The sequence below is a fragment of the Thunnus maccoyii genome, chromosome 7, assembly GCF_910596095.1.
Source record: "Thunnus maccoyii chromosome 7, fThuMac1.1, whole genome shotgun sequence".
Lineage (NCBI taxonomy): Eukaryota > Metazoa > Chordata > Actinopteri > Scombriformes > Scombridae > Thunnus > Thunnus maccoyii.
The window spans coordinates 1,332,270-1,349,866 of NC_056539.1; the positions used below are offsets into that span (position 1 = coordinate 1,332,270).

The following is a 17,597-nucleotide window of genomic DNA, read 5'->3' on the forward strand; positions in this document are numbered from 1 at the left end:
GACTTATGTGAGAACACATAAAAGAAGGAGATATTGTGATGACTGCACTGTATGGATCAGAGCTTTCCTAGGCAAGTACCACCAACTTACCTGTCGAGTTCTTCCCCCAGGCCATAGCTCTTTGTAGCTGACAGAAGGATATCTATGATCTTCTCTGCAGATATGAGATAGAGAAAGAGAGAGAGAGAGAGAGAGAGAGAGGGGGGGGGGGGGGGGGGGGGGGGAGAAGTGGAAGAATAAAAAAAGAGATGAAGATGAAAATGAAAGAGTTCTTCCCTCCACATTTCATCCATGATGCTATGTTGCCTTCATGTCCAGCACTGCGCTAGCTGTGATAGGCAGGGCATTGGGTGAACGTCCAGGTAGGCTGTCACTTCTATATATTACAGTCAAGCAAGCAAAGTAGGACCCTCCACTAGCTCTTTGGAGAGAGAGATGTGTACAGTGTGAGACACTGGCAGAGGGGGAGGGTGTGAACAAAAATCTGAGAGATAAGCATTTTTAAACAACACATTCTCTGACGGATGAGAGCCAACAGAGAGGTAGCTTCCTGAATGGATGGTCGAATAGCTTCAGAACCCCCACTCCCTATTTTGGCCTCACGTATTTTGTGAGAACTTCGCTGTGCTACTTCTGTTAATTAATACGTTGTGTCTCAGTTGTTTAATCTGCAGATGAAACAGAAATGTCAAAAATGACAAACTGTGGTTTCACGGGGAGTTACATGCAGGAACTACTTCTTGGTAAACTACAGCCTGGTGCAGTGACTGTCAGCTGCTTATTGGTCGTCACTGTGAGGTTGTCAGGTCTTCCTCTAGCCACAGTGTGATTTATGCAAACTACGTGGGCTATCTCTTCAGATCTAGTCTTAACTTGGAATAAATGCACATCCACCTACAGTAGAGTGGATCTATAGTACCTCTACCTGAAATGACAAGAAAATGTTTCCATACCTTGTGACTTTATTCCAAACGGAGGTGAATAATCACCAATCTTGAGGAATCGTTTGTAATTTGGATCAAGGAACATAGGCGCCAGTTTGGTGAACCTGTTGATATAAAAGAACACGTTACAACAAGTAAGAATGAATAAGTGGTATTCATCAATGCAATATCTGTCCAAAGCCCGTACGGCCCTGATGTGAACACTGTAGATGCACTGATTAATGGCAGAATACTTAAGAGGATTAAGAGCATCGTGTTTCTAGCTAATCCACACGAGTTTATGTTCACCAAAACAAGCTCAGAGACACGTATGAGGGGGAGGACAGAGTCAGAGATTTCATACACTGAGACTGGGAGCAGATATCCAGTCTGATCTGTTGGAGCACTATGTGAGATGCCTTGCTTAAAGGCACCTCAAAAGGTGGCAACACGGAAGGCAACCAAGCGTGACCAGGTCCCTTGTTAACCACCCTGATGTGGCCGCAAACCACTGCTGCATGAAACAGCGAAGGGGGTGAACATGTTGAACATCAAAATCAAAGGCCAATCATAGATTCCTTTGCCTGCTGAATGGGAATAAATGACAGGATTGTCTTCAACCTTCCCATTCATCTGAATGAGAAAACTTTTGTCTTGTACTGTAGTTTAGAGAAGATGTGTGCCTGTTGTGGTCAAACCATTGAAAAATAAAATGAAAAAGAAAAAGCCTTTCAGTTTCAACTAAAGGAATGCCAGTTGTCCCAGTGTGACATGCCACTACGCTTTAAAACCACCTTTATTTTATAAGTGCAATCCCAATTTACCACCATATGTTTGAACATTGTTAACCAGCACTAGTAGTAAAGGCAAGTTCTTTTTGTGGGTGTTCACTGCAAAGCCTTTGAAAAGAATTCAGTATTTATGTTGGATATAGCAATATAATATACAACGGGCTACTTAGGGCATGGATAACCTTTAAACCATTATCCTTTATACTGATGTATAAACTATCAGAAATGGATATGTAAACAATGGGTATGTTTACATGCATACCAATATTCCACTATTATTCCGAATATGACAATATTCTGAATTTAATACGGGTCATGTAAACAACATATTCGAAATTAGGCCTTATTCCGAATGTAGCACTTTCCAATTAAGACATGTGGGATATGCCGGTATTCTGCTTTTAGGAGCATTCTTTGGACATGTATACAGTGCATTCAGAATGTGTGTCTCAATTGGGGTTTTTACCGCAGTTTGCGACACACGGGCCACTCGCCTGTTTATCCCCGTGCAGGCAAAATTACATATAGTGGAGCAGGAAGGCAGACAGAGGAGAGGAATGAGAGGAGAGTGGAAAGCTGTTCAAGACAGGCTGGAAAAATAAAGTGTGCCTTCTCCACGACAGGGACGAAGGGGATTGGTTATTATCCTGACCGAAGGTGACGACTCAGTGAGATGCACCAAAAACACTCAGCAGTGCAGTAAACATCATGTGACAACCTAGCTACTGGATGTGCCTGTAACTATACATTTATAATATCAGTCATATCAGTATTGCATACAAATATCAGGCAGCAGCTCACTGATGTTTTTCAACTCGCTGGTTTAAGTCACTGCCTGCAGAGATCTTGTGATTCCCATTCCCACTGGAGCAGAGGGAAACCCTGAAAACCCTCTGCATGTAAACAGGAATATTAGTGGAATGCTCATTTTCATTAGCCATGTAAACAGCTTAGTAGGAATATTGCCTTTTTTGGAATAAGGGCAAAAACCAGAATATTTTGTGCTTGTAAACGTGGGTCCATCTGGCTACCAGCAACACTGTGTTTATGATGAAGGTGTGCTCAACATTGCATGTAAAACAGATTAAAGAATTAAATGTATTCAGTTAGTTTGCTGCCTCAGATTAATTTGAACATGTTATGCTCCATTTCATCCTCACATCTGTCTCCACTTTGGGGTATTAGGCCTTAATGAACGCTGACAAAGTCGAGCTTTTTGTTTAAGTATAATAGGACATGTGAATATATTTTTTTGTATGTGTGTGTGTGTGTATATATATATATACACACAACTCGATGCCATTGAGTGTCCTCAGATTTCCACTCACCACCCTGTCATGTCATCCCTTGTGTCAAAGAGATACATTAACTTTCTAATTAAAAATACTGAAGTAAAAATCTGAGAATGGAAAGTTACTAAAAAGAGGAAATAAATAAGTACTTGAGAAGAAAAGGATAATGTATCAAAGGATTAGTTCAGCCAAACTGACTTTCCTGGAATACTGGAGGGCAGCAGAGAACATGCTATGTCAGGACAGCGATAGTAAAAGTAAACTGCTGACAGGCCCCAGCATATTCACAATATTTCAAAACACTCTGGAAAAAAAAATAAAAGAAAAAAATATTTTAAAATTACTATGGAAATACATCAACTCCACGTTAAAACCATTTAATAGTTTCTACTTTGAAAGATGTACAAATAAAAAAACTTACAAATATAATTTGTCAAATTCTGAAAAAATGAAACATGCAAAAGGTGACATGTACATAAACCCAAACAGGTGCTGTGGAGGTACCATAACAGTCTAAAGGAAAACTGTTGCTTTAACCGAGTCAAACCCTGCAGCTTTGGCAGCTTGTTTCTTTTCATGTGTAATATCACATAATGAACAACAAATGAGCTCTGATTTGGCAAAACAAAAGCTGCTAATCAGTGAATGTTTAAAAGGTCTACAGAATAATTGAAAGAAAGGTTTGCCTGAAAACACTTAAACACAGTTAAGTAATCAGCTAATAATGATGTATCTTGCCTTTCTGTTTCCATTCAGTTCTTCTGTTTGATGGTGTGTTTTGATGGATTTATGCTGCTTGAATGTGCTGCTATGAGGGCAGTTGGTTCAATACCCATTAATGAGGAAGGAAGGAATTTATTTCCCAAATTCACAAATGAAATAAAAGAAGTACATATACACCCCATGATTTGCACTTGATCTGCAGAGGAAAAGCATTTTCCCACCAAAACAGCCATTAAAGGCTGCTGCACCTGTTTGATAAATGACACACACAACACCAGATGTAGAATGCTTCAGAAACAAGGTGCAAAAGGCTGAGTGAATCTGGTCCTTAAAGATTAAAAAGTTAAAGGTTGTATATGTAGAATTATGAATCAATTTACATGTATTAATGCTTTTTTATTGCCAATGAGTGAACGTGTAGTAATGTAACAAAAAATGAGACCTTCCCCGACTTTCTCGGTTGTCTGTAACAGCCTGTGGACTGATTTCTATGTGAAGGACCCGGGCCGGATTTTCCGTGAAAATCCAATGGAAACGACATTTTTGTGCGGACAGTTAATGAGGACAGAACACAGTGGAGCATCTAGGATATGGATATTCTTTTCAAGCAGCAGGAGTTTATGAATGAGTCAACCTCTGAGAGCTACTGGGCACCTCTCTCACCTGCATCACCTGCTGTCAGCAGCAGCAGGACAACTAGCTGAGCAAAGACAGCAGAATAAATGGGTCAAGGATGCCCTGGGCATTTTACCATTCCCTTCTTCTGAAGAGAAATCCCGTGTTATTTTAACAGGTTACAGTCTGGACTGTGAGCACACTTCATTAATGAAGTCGTCTGAAGGCCCTGGTGGGTAGGAGGGTTGCGTGTCTCCAGTGCTCAGAGAGATTGGGTATGTGAACTGGCCTGAGGTTTTCTCACGCACTGGGAGAAGAGCAGAGCAGAAGAGGACAAAAATAGCACAACACACAGGCCCATTTAGACCGCTGCATCCTCTGACTCATTTTATACATAGTGCTAAAAACATAAGGAAGTGAAGGGCTTTCACGGTGTGGGGACTTTGTTGGTGTTTAATAATGCAGAAGCAGAACTGGGATCTTCCCTTTCTCATACCACTCTGAACTCAGAGAGCTTTCCATAAAACAGGACTGTTTTACTGAGAAATACTTGACTTTTTAGGCATGCAGTAGGTGAACTAGGTGGTTGTCCAGAGCACCACAAGCACAAGGGTGCACTTCACCATTAGGCAAGTTAGGCAACTGCCTGGGGCCCCAACAAAATAAATGTATGATGTTTCGATTTAAAACATAGAAAATGAAATATAGCCTGCAATAACCTACAAAATGCCCTCCATGTGCCTCTTTTTTGTCATTTTGAAAATATTTTGTCCACCTCATTAACATACATGAGGGGGGAAATACACTTTTCAATATAATGCAGGCCAGTACAGCACCACCACCCACTATGACCTCAATAATAAACATTAAGTAGAATTATCACCTTTCTGACAATGTCGACAAAAACTGAAAATCTATAAGCTTCGTAAAAGTAGAATTTATGGCAGATGTGTTGTATCGGTTGCATTAGATTGCACAGGTGTTCCAAATAAAGTGCTTGGTGAGTATATTTTGTATCTTAATCTTCATATGTGGTGGAGTAGAAATACAAAGAAGCACGAAAAAAATATTCCAGTGAAGAACATGTACCTCATTTGAGTAAATGAATTCAGTTACTTTTCAGTGGCGGGTTCACTGAGCAGGTTATGTTAGGGAAGCAGAGAAAAAAACAGGTAAATGATTGAATCCATGGCAACCCAAAACCTTCTTAATACCAGTGGTAGAAAGAAATAAAGTACATTTACTCAAATAATAAGCTTGGTTACAGTTATGAGGTATGTGGTACTTATACTGCAACTGGAGGAATTCAGTTGCTCCTATGTCAGAGGGAAACATTGTACTTCTTATTTTACATTTAGCCTGTCTGACAGCTTATTACTGGTTAATTTACAGATTCGGATTTTATACACAAAATGGAGGTAGTGACCTGACCTGTACTGTGATGGAGATGGCTAATGTAGCATTTCCCACAGGAAAACTAGCATGCTAGCCACAGCTGACTGTTGAGACAGCTTGTGTCTGCCCTGAGGATGGCAACATACATGCATACTACACTAACATTGTGAAGAATGTAGAGAAAACATGTTAACTCCACACACCACATTAGGGACTGGTGATCACGTACAGTCCAGACAGGTCAGGGAGTGGTATGCCCATTTAGCAATCAAACTAGCTGGACGTGAGTCACTCTAACATCCTTTTGACCAATTGTCTGGTATCATCTCTGCCAGTCACAGTGGATATTCAACACACAAGGAGACTACTTTGTACAGGGGTTTTCCTCCACTGACTCACAAGGGTCAGGGTACTGTGTGGGACTCTAGATGGACTGATAATCTGTGGGTTCACTGTGTTAATGGGTAGACACTACAAAGGCATGTACAGAGTGACTCTGGATTAGACATCACAGCTGAATGCAGGAATGTAATGGAGAACTGTGGTCACACAAGGGATCGAGTACCATAGCGAGTCCGTAGTAAAAGTAAAATACAACTGTGTACAAAGTACATAGGAACTTGTAAGTGTTAACTTGTAAGTTAACTAGTAAGTAAAACACAATGAAGACTTATTAAAATTTATTATTATTACTTTTAATAAAAAATCAGGAGTATTTTTCTCAGCAAGTCCTCCAAATGAAATGACAAACTACATTGTTGGCCCATGCACCCCAAAACGACACATAGAAGCCATTTCTAATCTGGCTCCTCCTATCGGCAGTAACCAGCAAGACAACATCATTAGTCTGTGCTTTCCAAAACCATTACAAATCACTGTTAAAAAATATTTATGTTTTATGATGTGACAACTCTGTGGTTAAGGTCTGGTTAGATTTTAGGGACAAAAACCACTTGGTTAGGTTTAGGGAAAGATCATGGTTTGGATTAAAATTATCACTTTGTTAAGGTTAGAGAAACATGTGGTGTGGTATAAAATGACTACTTCCTTAAGGTAAGGCGACTTTCATTGTCATGGTTACAATAGTAATCACATGGTTCAGGTTAAGGAGGCATTCATGGTTTTTAAAAAAACAGTGTTGTTGACCTATCCATCCACCCTGACCTATTCTCCATGTTGCCTTTGGGGAACTTGCAATACTGGCTGATCCTCCCGATTTTCTTGGGAGGACAGTCTAGTTTTTCTAGTCTACATCAAACACACAGACAGTACAGACATTAGCTGTGTCCAGGTAACACCATAAACCAACTGTCATGTTCCTGCAGGGTTTCTGCCTAACACCTCCACTAACGTCAAAAGGAATTATGACATTTTTATGAAATTTAATATCAGGCTTATTAAGAAGCAGGGTAACGAGCAGTAGGATTACATCACACAGAAAAGGCCACATACTGAAGGAGAGAGGTGACTGTTTAAAACAGTTATCTGTAACAACACTGACGACGAGATGAGACATGTCAAGATCTGTCTGATTCAACTCAGGTACAACTAGGTGAATGATAGATGGATCACATCATATATTCATGTTGCAGTAATCAGTGTCTTACCACCTCCACTAACCAATTTCCAACTAGCTTGTGTATGTTAGTGTGACAGGTCAGACTATGTTCTTAAAACTTACCAGGAAATCTGGTTCTTTCTATCATTTCCCTCCACACTCTCCTTTTCTTCTTGTTTCTATATGTTCATGCATCTTTTTGCATCAATTTGTGTGGCTTAGAGCAAAACTTGTGTCCACTTTATATGAAATCACACTGTCTCTAAAATTAGCTTTGTGTCAAGTCTAAACTCATCTTGTGCTTGTACTCTTCCCATGTTGGTGTGTTGGCCAGATTGAAGTGAGTCCAGAATCACTTACAGAAGAAATACAGTAATTGGTACTACAGCCTTTGCCACAAACTTTCAGTTGTAAAAAATAAAATAAATAAAGCAATGTTTTGTATAATTATTTTACTTTCATTTGTTTTAATGTAAAAATTGTATAAAGTTCTTTTTTGTATTTCCTTGTATGTTTAGTGCTTTCACATTCTAAATGTGAATGCATTTTATACATAAAAAATTCCTGTGTTTAAAGCTATAGTGCGGGTCTTTTACACAAAAATGAGCATCTGTTACATTTAAGCCCTTGCCAAATGACTTCACGTAATGCTTATTAAGCCTATCACCACCAGATCAATCTCTCTGTATTTCACAATACACAGTGTTTTTAAAACTGGTGTTGGTGGCGACATTCCCGCACTGGCAAAATGAATGCATACTGAGCATACTCTATAGGCAGAGCATAGCTCTCTGTTACCTTGAATGGGGATAAAATAATATTATTGTGCAGCTCTTCTAGACTTTCTACATGTTATTGGTCCTAATGGATCAAATTCTGATAGTGAAATGAGTCATTTCGCAGGGATTGTATGACACTTAAAACAATTTATCCACAGTTTTACAGCCTCAACAGTAGCAACGCAGTAGGCTACGGCAGAGCTGCTGACGTAAGCACGTGTCAACAGTGTTTTTGTAATTACTCTCACTGCCAGAAGGGGGAGACAAAAGTTCCACACTGCAGGTTTAACCCACCGTTTCATTCTTAACCCTGTCTTTTACTGTTGATATCATGCATTTGCAGGGACATTTGTAGTAAGTTAAAAAATGGAAATGTGATTACGATTTAAAACAACACAAGCACCAACAATACTACAGGTGTTGGATAGAACAATCATCAATCAATCATCTCATGAACGATTGCATGAGTTTACAAGATGTACATCAGGGTCACACTGATCACAACTTTATTTGGCATAAACGTTTGATGTCTAAAATGCTACTAGCTCCTTTACTTATTCTTACTTTGGATAAATGGCAGTCATCTTGGCAGCTGCATATCCAGGTTTACAAGCCCCTTCGCTGAGATTGCCGTACTTGTACACCAGCTCCAAAGGCCTGCAGTGCAAGAAGGACTGGAGTCAAGCAATGATTAAATATTCACACACACATATACATATTACACAAAAATAACTGTAGAGACAATTCTAGAGTGTAGGCCCTTATGCCTTATGCCATCACTGACACCTGCCATCAAACAAAGCCCCCAAAGCACCCAACAGTTTAGTTCCAAGACTCCGAGTGGGAAGTGTATATTTGGATAAATAGTCAAACATATATAATATATACTCACAGACTAGCATCTAGCTTCAGAAGGAATCCTTGCTTGTCATACACTAGAAAAAAGAGAGAGCAGGTAAATATGACAATAAATAATATACCTTAACATTTAGAATTTATGTTGGTTATTTTTTATTAACACTGAAGGCTTGTCATTACAAAGAAGGTAAAAAGTTTCTGTTCTGGCACATCTGTTCACTCCGTTCAGGCTCTAGAGGTAATTCTGTTCAGTATTGGAAGATTCAGCCTATGTTCAGTGCCATTTATGTAATGTGGTGTAATCTAAGAGTGTGGGGATCAATATGGATTCTAACCCTACCATGTCTTAAGCATGCTGTGGTTGCCATACATAAATATAGGAATAATTCATCAAAACCATTTAAAATTCAGGTACAATGCCATGAACATAATCCAGAGCTGAACTTGAAAGCCTGTTAGTAAGTTATCATCTAAGGGTGGGAGGAAAAGCAATGCTAGGAGGATGAGCATTTTAATCCACAGTCTCACTCTCAACAGTTTTCTCAACTTTCTACTTTCAATACTTGATTGTAAAGATTTCTCATTGAAAACAACCACATTCATTATACTGATTTTATTTCAATGCTTTGCACGACAACCAATTTCAATTCACCTTCACTGTAATAAGGTGGCTTCAGAAGTCTCAGTAAGGGAAACTGCAAAACATCAGAAAATAAAGCCTTCAGTATGTGCATGGGTAGCTACCACCTAGCGGTGAGTGGAAAATTTGAGTAAACTGACCCTTTAAAATCAATCGTTACAGTCCTACAACAAATTTTACAGAACAAAAGATTATCAAAGCTAAAATGCTGTTCTTGGGCATTTGAAGGCCAAATACACAAAATTCAACAGGAAAAAAAAGACTAAGGAACCATGTAACAATGTTGGTACAGAATAAATCATCTGAATGGGACCATGCTCATCTTCCCATGGTTTCTAATGCCAGCCAATGGATCACCCAAGGGCCAGAGGAATAGATCTGTTGATCTAGCTCTATATGGAACAAAAACCATCATGCAAATCATGCACAAAAAGTTGCTGAAATTAATGTGCAATGGCTTAATACTCTGAATTGTAGAATTCTCCAAAGGGAGGTGATGTTTGATACCAGTGTGGGTCATTATTAGGGTAGGACATTGATACCACAGTGTGCAGTCTGCATGCTTAGGACTTACAGTGAATGTCATGGAAGTTGTTCATTTCTATTTCTCCTCTGAACTGTCTTCTAACATCTTGTTACAGTGAGCAATTCAAAGTCAAATAATGTGATATCTGTTAGATACTGACAGCAAAAATGGAAACCATTTAACTCACCACCTGAGTCAAAAATAAGTGACCACCTTCTTGCTTTGTTTGAGGGCAATTGCAACCAATTTTATGAAGCATTATCGCCCTCTGCTGTTCTGTCTTTTTCTTAAGATAATTGAGAAGTGTTCTGGGTAGCCATTGATGCCAGGTGTGATGGCAGACAAGCTGACCCTTTCCCAAACCAACCCCTACCCACATAGCCAGCATGGATACTGATAGATACCTTACTCCGTCAGCTGTTGAGTTATACCTGATATCTAATGCTGTTAAGCTTTTACCACTCGACCTCCTGGAGACACCATACCATTAGGGTTGCAACTGTATACACTGCCATGCATTGTGCCTTGATTTTTTTTAACCACAGGATGTTCCTTTTGAAAATGATCACAATGACCAAAAAGTCCATTGATACATATATTACATGTTCATATTTGTGCAACTTTTCATTCATTCATTCATTCATTCACTCATTCATTCATTCGTTTTTAATTCCACATTTTCTGATTTGAAACTCACTGGCATGAACCTGGTTGTGTGGTCATTAAAGTAAAGTGAAGTGATCTTCACTTGCACTATCGAATGAAATGCAAACTGCCAAGGGAAAAAAAACATTCTCCTGCATTGACCAGAAAATGAATTCAGTGAAAAATGGTGCTTTTTCTTTGCTATATGTAATAATACATGCAATACACATAAAAGCCTGTGTTAGGCTTTTAGAAAGAGGTACCAATGGCAGACATCTCTGATATGTTCAATATGTTGAGTGATACTTCTAAATACTTCTGGTGTTGTGCTCATTGACGGCCATTTCCCTGGTTAGAGAAGCAACTCCTAGCTATATCCATGAAACATAGAACAGAAGAATGATCACATAAACTGTGACAAGTGTGGATGAGATCAATGTACCTGTACAGGACATATTAAATTGACTTACAGGAATTACAATTTATAATCTACATATTTCTTTAGTTGTAAATAAAAACTGCCCATAACAACTGCAATAACAAAACAACAAAATGACTGGAAGGATGAAAAAATAATCCGTTATTTATTTGTAAGGGGGAAAAAATTAAATAAAAATTAAATAAATGCTACCCCTGCTCCCAACAACAACTTGGCTAACAGGAACATGATGTCAAGCTGAATGAAGTGAAATAAAATGGTAATTCAGTCTGATTATCAGGAGACTGCAAATCCAAATGGTGCCATGTCAATCATCAGCAGAGCAGAACATTATAATATGTGATCATCCTGTTAAAAAAGGGTGGAAAAGCAGAATACCCAGATATGTTAGGGTTGGGTCATATGCTCACCAATAATTGGATGGGATTGTTTTATTAACTCTAGAACACCTACTGAGTTCTCACAGGATCACACTCCTTTATAATCTGCTTTAAAAAGAAGCCATTTTAACTATGATTTTTTTTTTTAATTCACTTTCATTCAAAACCCTATTCATATTAGTAATGTATATACTGTAAAATTCTTTGACAATGCAATTTTTATAATTTATTTTGCAACTCAAATTGGAAATATTTGTCCAGTGAAAAGTAATAAAATACATTTAATGACAGAGCTGTAAGAGAGTGCGTCCCTCTATAATGAATCCATACAGGTATACCTTCAAATAAAGTATACCATACTGCTCTGCTGTGATTGATTTCACTTTCCAATCCACTACCAATGGAGGTGGAATCTCCTTTATGTAAAATATATTCATAAATATTTTAACAATTCATCTTTCCTCCTTTGGGAAGTGCTTTCATGCCAGGAAGTAACAGATGAATTTGCTTAAGTTAAAAAGGTACAGGAAACTCAAAATCCTGAATTTGTGACTTAAAAGGTGATAAATGTGCTTCCTTTTTCTCTGCCTCAAATGCACTCAGAGTGAAATACAGAGACTGATTTGTTATTCATGGGGTTGTTGAAGTTTTAAGTGTACGTGATCCACAAGCTGGTCTCAGTGCAAAGGACTGTCTGTCACACAAACTTTTCATTTGGTTTCTTGCTGGGTTGAATTGGGTGAAACTGCTCTGTAGTTTCACTCATCTGGCTCAAACAGTTTACTGCTGCGTGATTCCTCTGTTGCCTTTACATTGTTTGTGTATTGCCATAGCAACCTAAGCCACATGGATTTGTAGTTGTCTGTAGTATTTCTCCAGTCGTCTTGATTTAATTGCATCTAATAGAAATATTCATATCAGCCTGACGTCTGGATTTCTGACGGAAATCAGAATAATCGAAGTTTAAAGGCTTTGCATCGTACAACTATGTATACTATACTGATATGTGATTCCATGATTCCAAATGAAGTTTCCTGTACCTTTAATGTTTTAATGTACTAAAAAAGCAGTGACAATCCATTAAAAATCAATAGAGAAGACCCGACCAGCATAGCTTTCTGATTTGAATGCGGAGAAACTGGGAGATTCTGTCTATACCTGATTTTACTATTCGTCCCACGGAGAATATGCTATCCACATCTGTGTCTGCAACATAGAATTGTATGTTAGTGGCCCTTCGCCATTCAATATAATGTACTCCAATACAATAATAACACAACCTAAGCACTCTAACGTGACCAAAGAGTTGAAAAAAGGCCCATTATAAGGATCACAAAGGTAGGATGTTTTATAGGGCTGTTGCACATCATCAACAGCCCAACATCACAGAGAGACTTCTTCTCTGTGATATGTTCTGTAATCTGTGACTTTCACTGATTTTACAGTGTGTGTATGATGTCTGTATGTTCTGGTTTGACAGAGTTATGATCTTGAGAATAAGGGGTAGAGATTGTGACGCAGATTGCATTCCACAGGCGCAAAGTGTTAATACAAATGTTTTTTAGATATATACCGTACCAGTCAAAAGTTTGGACACACTTTCTCATTCAAGTGTAGTTTACTATAGCAAATGTTTTAGGCACTTTAGATGTTCAGATTCTTATCCAATATGCAATACTATCAGGGAGTTGTCTGATCAGTCCCAAATTTATTCTGCCTCATGACAACCCCAAACATGCAGCCAGAGTCATAAAGAACTATCTTCAGCAACAAGAAGAACAAGGAGTCCTGCAACAGATGGTTTGGCCTCCAGAGAGCCCTGATCTCAACATCATGGAGTCAGTCTGTGATTATATGAAGAGACAGAAGCAGCTGAGACGCCTAAATCCGCAGAAGAACTCTGGTTAATTGATAAGTAAAAAATATTCATGGAATTATTTCTCACAACATCTTCACATTACTTTCAGTGCCTAAAACTTTTTGCACAGTGTGTATAGTAATATATATATATATATATATATATATATATACACACACACACACACACAGTGCTGCTTGAAAGATTGAGAACCCTTTAGAATTTGCTCTATTTCTGCATAAATATGACCTAAAACATGATCAGATTTCCATTCAAATCCTAAAACTAGATAAACAAATGAGACAAAAACTTTACACTTGTTCATTTATTTATTGAGGAAAATGATTCAATGTTACATATTTGTGCATGGCAAAAGTATGTGAACCCCTAAGATTATCAATTCATTTGAAGGGGAAATTAGAGTTGGGTGTTTCAATCAATGGGATGACAATCAAATGTGAGTCTGGAAGGCTCTGCCTATTTAAAGAAGAGAAATCTGGGTCTTCACTGTCAAACTCTGAGCATCACAACACAGGTTTTGTGGAAGTGTGTCATGGCTCAAACAAAGGTGATTTCTGGAGGACCTTAGAAGAAGAGTTGTTGATGCTCACTAAGCTGGAAAGGGTTACAAGACCATTTCTGAAGAATTTGGACTCCGCCAGTCCGCTGTCAGGCAGATCATATACAAATTGAAGACATCCAACACCATTGTTGCCCTTCCCAGGAGTGGTCGAACAACAAAGAGCAGGCTTGTAATAGTCCAGGAGGCCACAACGGACCCCAGGGTAACGTCTAGAAAACTAAAGGTCTCTCTTGCAGTGGCTACAGTCGATGTTAATGAGTCCATCATCAGGAGAACATTGAACATCAATGGTGTTCATGGCAGAGTTGCAAGGAAAAAAGCCACTTCTCTACAAACAGAACATTGCTGCCATCTACGCTTCGCTCAAGACCACATGGATAAGCCAGAAGGTGATTGAAACAATGTTCTGTGGATGGATGAGACCAAAACCAAACTTTTTGGCTTGAGTGAGAAGCATTCTGTTGGGCGATGAGCAAACACTGCATTCCAGCATAAGAACCTTAACCCATCTGTGAAACAAGGTGGTGGTAGTATCATGGTTTGGGCTGCTTTGCTGCCTCTGAACCAGGACAGCTTGCAATCATTGATGGAGCTATGAGTTCTGAGTTGTACCAGCAAATTCTACAGGAAAATGTCAAGATATCTGTCTGTGAACTGAAGCTCAACAGAAAGTGGGTCATGCAGTAAGACAACGACACTAAACGACAAGTCGTTCTACCAAAGAATGGTTAAAGCAGAAGAAAGTTAATGTTTTGGAATGGCCGAGTCAAAGTCCTGACCTTAATCCTAAAGAAATGCTGTGGAAGGACCTGAAGCAGGCAGTTCATGCAAAGAAGCCCACATCATCCCTGAGTTGAGACTGTTCTGTAAGGACGAATGGGCTAAAATTCCTCCAAGCTGATGTGCAGGGCTGATAAACAGTTACCAGAAACGTTTGGTTGAAGTTATTGCTGCAAAATGAGGTCACACCAGTTACTGAAAGCAAGGGTTCACATACTTTTGCCTCCCACAAATGTGTAAGATGGGATAATAATTTTCCTCAATAAATAAATGAAAAAGATGAAAAAAAAGATTTTTTTGTTTAATTGAGTTCACTTTGTCTAGTTTTAGGACTTATATCTGATCACGTTTTAGGTCATATTTATGCAGAAATACAGAAAATTCTAAAGAGTTCACAAACTTTCAAGCAGCACTGTATATAAATATGTATGTACACAGATGTGTGACAAATTAAAGGAAAAACTGTTACAGGTTTGAATGCTTGACCCCTACAGTGAGGGAACCTGGTGACTCTGTTATGCTCTGGGGAGCATTTTGCTGGCATTGTTTGGGTCCACTTGTCCCATTAGAGGGAAGGGTCGCTGCAAATCAATACAAAGTTGTTCTGAGTGATCACCTTTATCCTATGATGGAACATTTCTATCCTGATGGGAGTTCCTCCGGTCCGCATATCGAAGTGTCCTTGGGCAAGATACTGAACCCCCAATTGCTCCTGATGCCTGTGCCATCAGTGTGTGAATGTGTGTGAATGGTTAGCTCCCTCTGATGGCCAGGTTGGGACCTTGTATGGTAGCCCCTGTACCCATTCAGCGTATGAATGTGTGTGACTTGTAGTGTAAAAAGCTCTTTGAGTGGTCAGAAGACTAGAAAGACGCTATACAAGTACAGTCCATTTACCATATGTGTATGTATATACATATATGTATGTATGTATTCTTATTTTTCATGGGATTATACAGTAATTAATTTAATTTAATTACATTAAATTTTAATTTTTGGCTCCAGTGTGACCATAGCTCATTCTTTGAGCTGTGGTCATACTCACTTCCGGTTGCACATTGACCCTGCCTCTTTCGCTACATGCAGAGTTCAATCGGATAGAACTTTGATGTCCAGCCAGTTCAAGAGAGGCGAGGGATTGACCATTCATTCAGGAAATGTTGATAGTTTATATCTTTGTTTATAGAACTGCAGGATATAGGCTGTAATACAAGCAGCAGAGAAGAGGATATTGCTTGGCTGCAGACAATAAAGTGTTTGATTAAAAAAAAAAAAGTATAGAGAGTCAAAGTGAAACTGGAACTTCCAGGTTCTGTTTCTAAATGACTAAAAATCTAGCCTTGCAACATAAAAAAACCCCCACAATCTCATATTGTTTATTCAATTTTTCCAACTGCCTGTAACAAACATAACTTCTCATCAGATTTGGACCATTGTGGGTTAAATGTCACCTCAAGCCTGTTGACTTCTGTTTTTTATCCCTTACAGTATTACTTTTTGGTTCCTTGGTTTTACTGACCCTGAACTTTCAGTCTTATTTTACTGTTCCCACTCATAAATGAGTATGTTAATAAATGTTTGGTAATATCATCTTAAATTTGCTCATTTGCTTTAATTCCTGTTAGTTTTTACACTGTATTTTTTAAGTAATTTAAATATTTGAATTTATCATAATGCCCATGTCGGCATAGAATGAAGAAATTTCTAATTGCTCAAAAATTCATGAGACTCAGATCGATGACTAATTACAATATTTAAGATCCGGTTTTCCCTCTTGGTAAAATAGTTTTTATATCATCTTTCAAAGTGGATTACTGAACAGCCATAAGCACCACGGCATCATCACAAGCCATACAATCTACACAGACAGTACAAGCTGTTACAAGGTTGATTTAGAAAGATTAATCTACAGCTGAATTGTCTGGCAGTTCAGACTCAGGACTAAAGTGCACTGAATAACAGTATAGCCAGCAACAACAGTTGCTTGGCTATACTGAGCACATCATTTTCTAATCAAGCCTACACATAGGTTAGCAGAGGCTCAGCTATTCTCCCGCCTCAACTCCACCAACCCTTTTATGAACTTTGAGTAAAGCTTTCATCACTAGCAAGCAGTGCACAAACATCCAATCCCACCATCTCCCAAATTGCTAGCAAATGCTGATTTGCCCGAGGTAAAAAAGTAATTTTCTCCTCTTAAATGTGTGTTTTTACAGAGAAATTTATTTGCAGCTAACAATCTCGGAAGAAGAAAAGGACAAAATGAAAATGCATTTTTCATACAAAAGATGTTCACTAACAAGGTATAAAAAATGAAGCCCAAACAAGTTGTCTCAATTGATTCTTGATGGACTTTAGACTCTCCAAATCTATAATATATGAGCACAGTGTGGAATGTGAGCCCAACTTGGATGGCTTTAAGATGAACATGACATCTGAGCAGCCTATAATATGAAATTATGATAAAATATTTGCCAGACAAAAGGTATACTTTGCTTTACTTTGGCTGATGGGTTTGGAAATGAGCACCTTACTTATTGATCTGTTATTTCTGAACTCAACGCCCACTCTGGCCTGATTATATGTTTCTTTGTTTAAATTTCCTAAATAGGATCACACATCCCGTCATATTCTAAACATGTTAAATAATCAGTATGTCAACAGCATATTGAATACATTATTGCCATAAAGTAATTATGATAATTATTACACTTGCAACTATGAAAGATGGACCAGTATGGTTTATAAGAAAGCTCTAGGACCGACTGCCGTTGACCTGGGTTACAGTATACTGTGATGTTGCATCAGTTCA

At 38.5% G+C, this 17,597-nt stretch overlaps 1 protein-coding gene across 4 annotated transcripts in view; it reads right to left on the reverse strand.

Annotated features, from left to right (window-relative positions):
* The window catches only part of st3gal3a (ST3 beta-galactoside alpha-2,3-sialyltransferase 3a), a 52,860-nt gene that overhangs the window by 23,472 nt on the left and 11,791 nt on the right, over positions 1 to 17,597 (reverse strand). For 3 of the 4 annotated variants that reach the window (XM_042416006.1, XM_042416007.1, XM_042416005.1), the window contains exons 3-7: positions 12,723 to 12,770; positions 8,969 to 9,011; positions 8,641 to 8,733; positions 954 to 1,048; positions 91 to 154 (exon numbers count right to left, since the gene is read on the reverse strand). In XM_042416006.1, coding sequence (XP_042271940.1) covers positions 91 to 154; positions 954 to 1,048; positions 8,641 to 8,733; positions 8,969 to 9,011; positions 12,723 to 12,770 — 343 coding nt within the window. The remainder of the gene's footprint in view (positions 1 to 90; positions 155 to 953; positions 1,049 to 8,640; positions 8,734 to 8,968; positions 9,012 to 12,722; positions 12,771 to 17,597) is intronic. The other variant, XM_042416009.1, reaches the window with a different exon arrangement.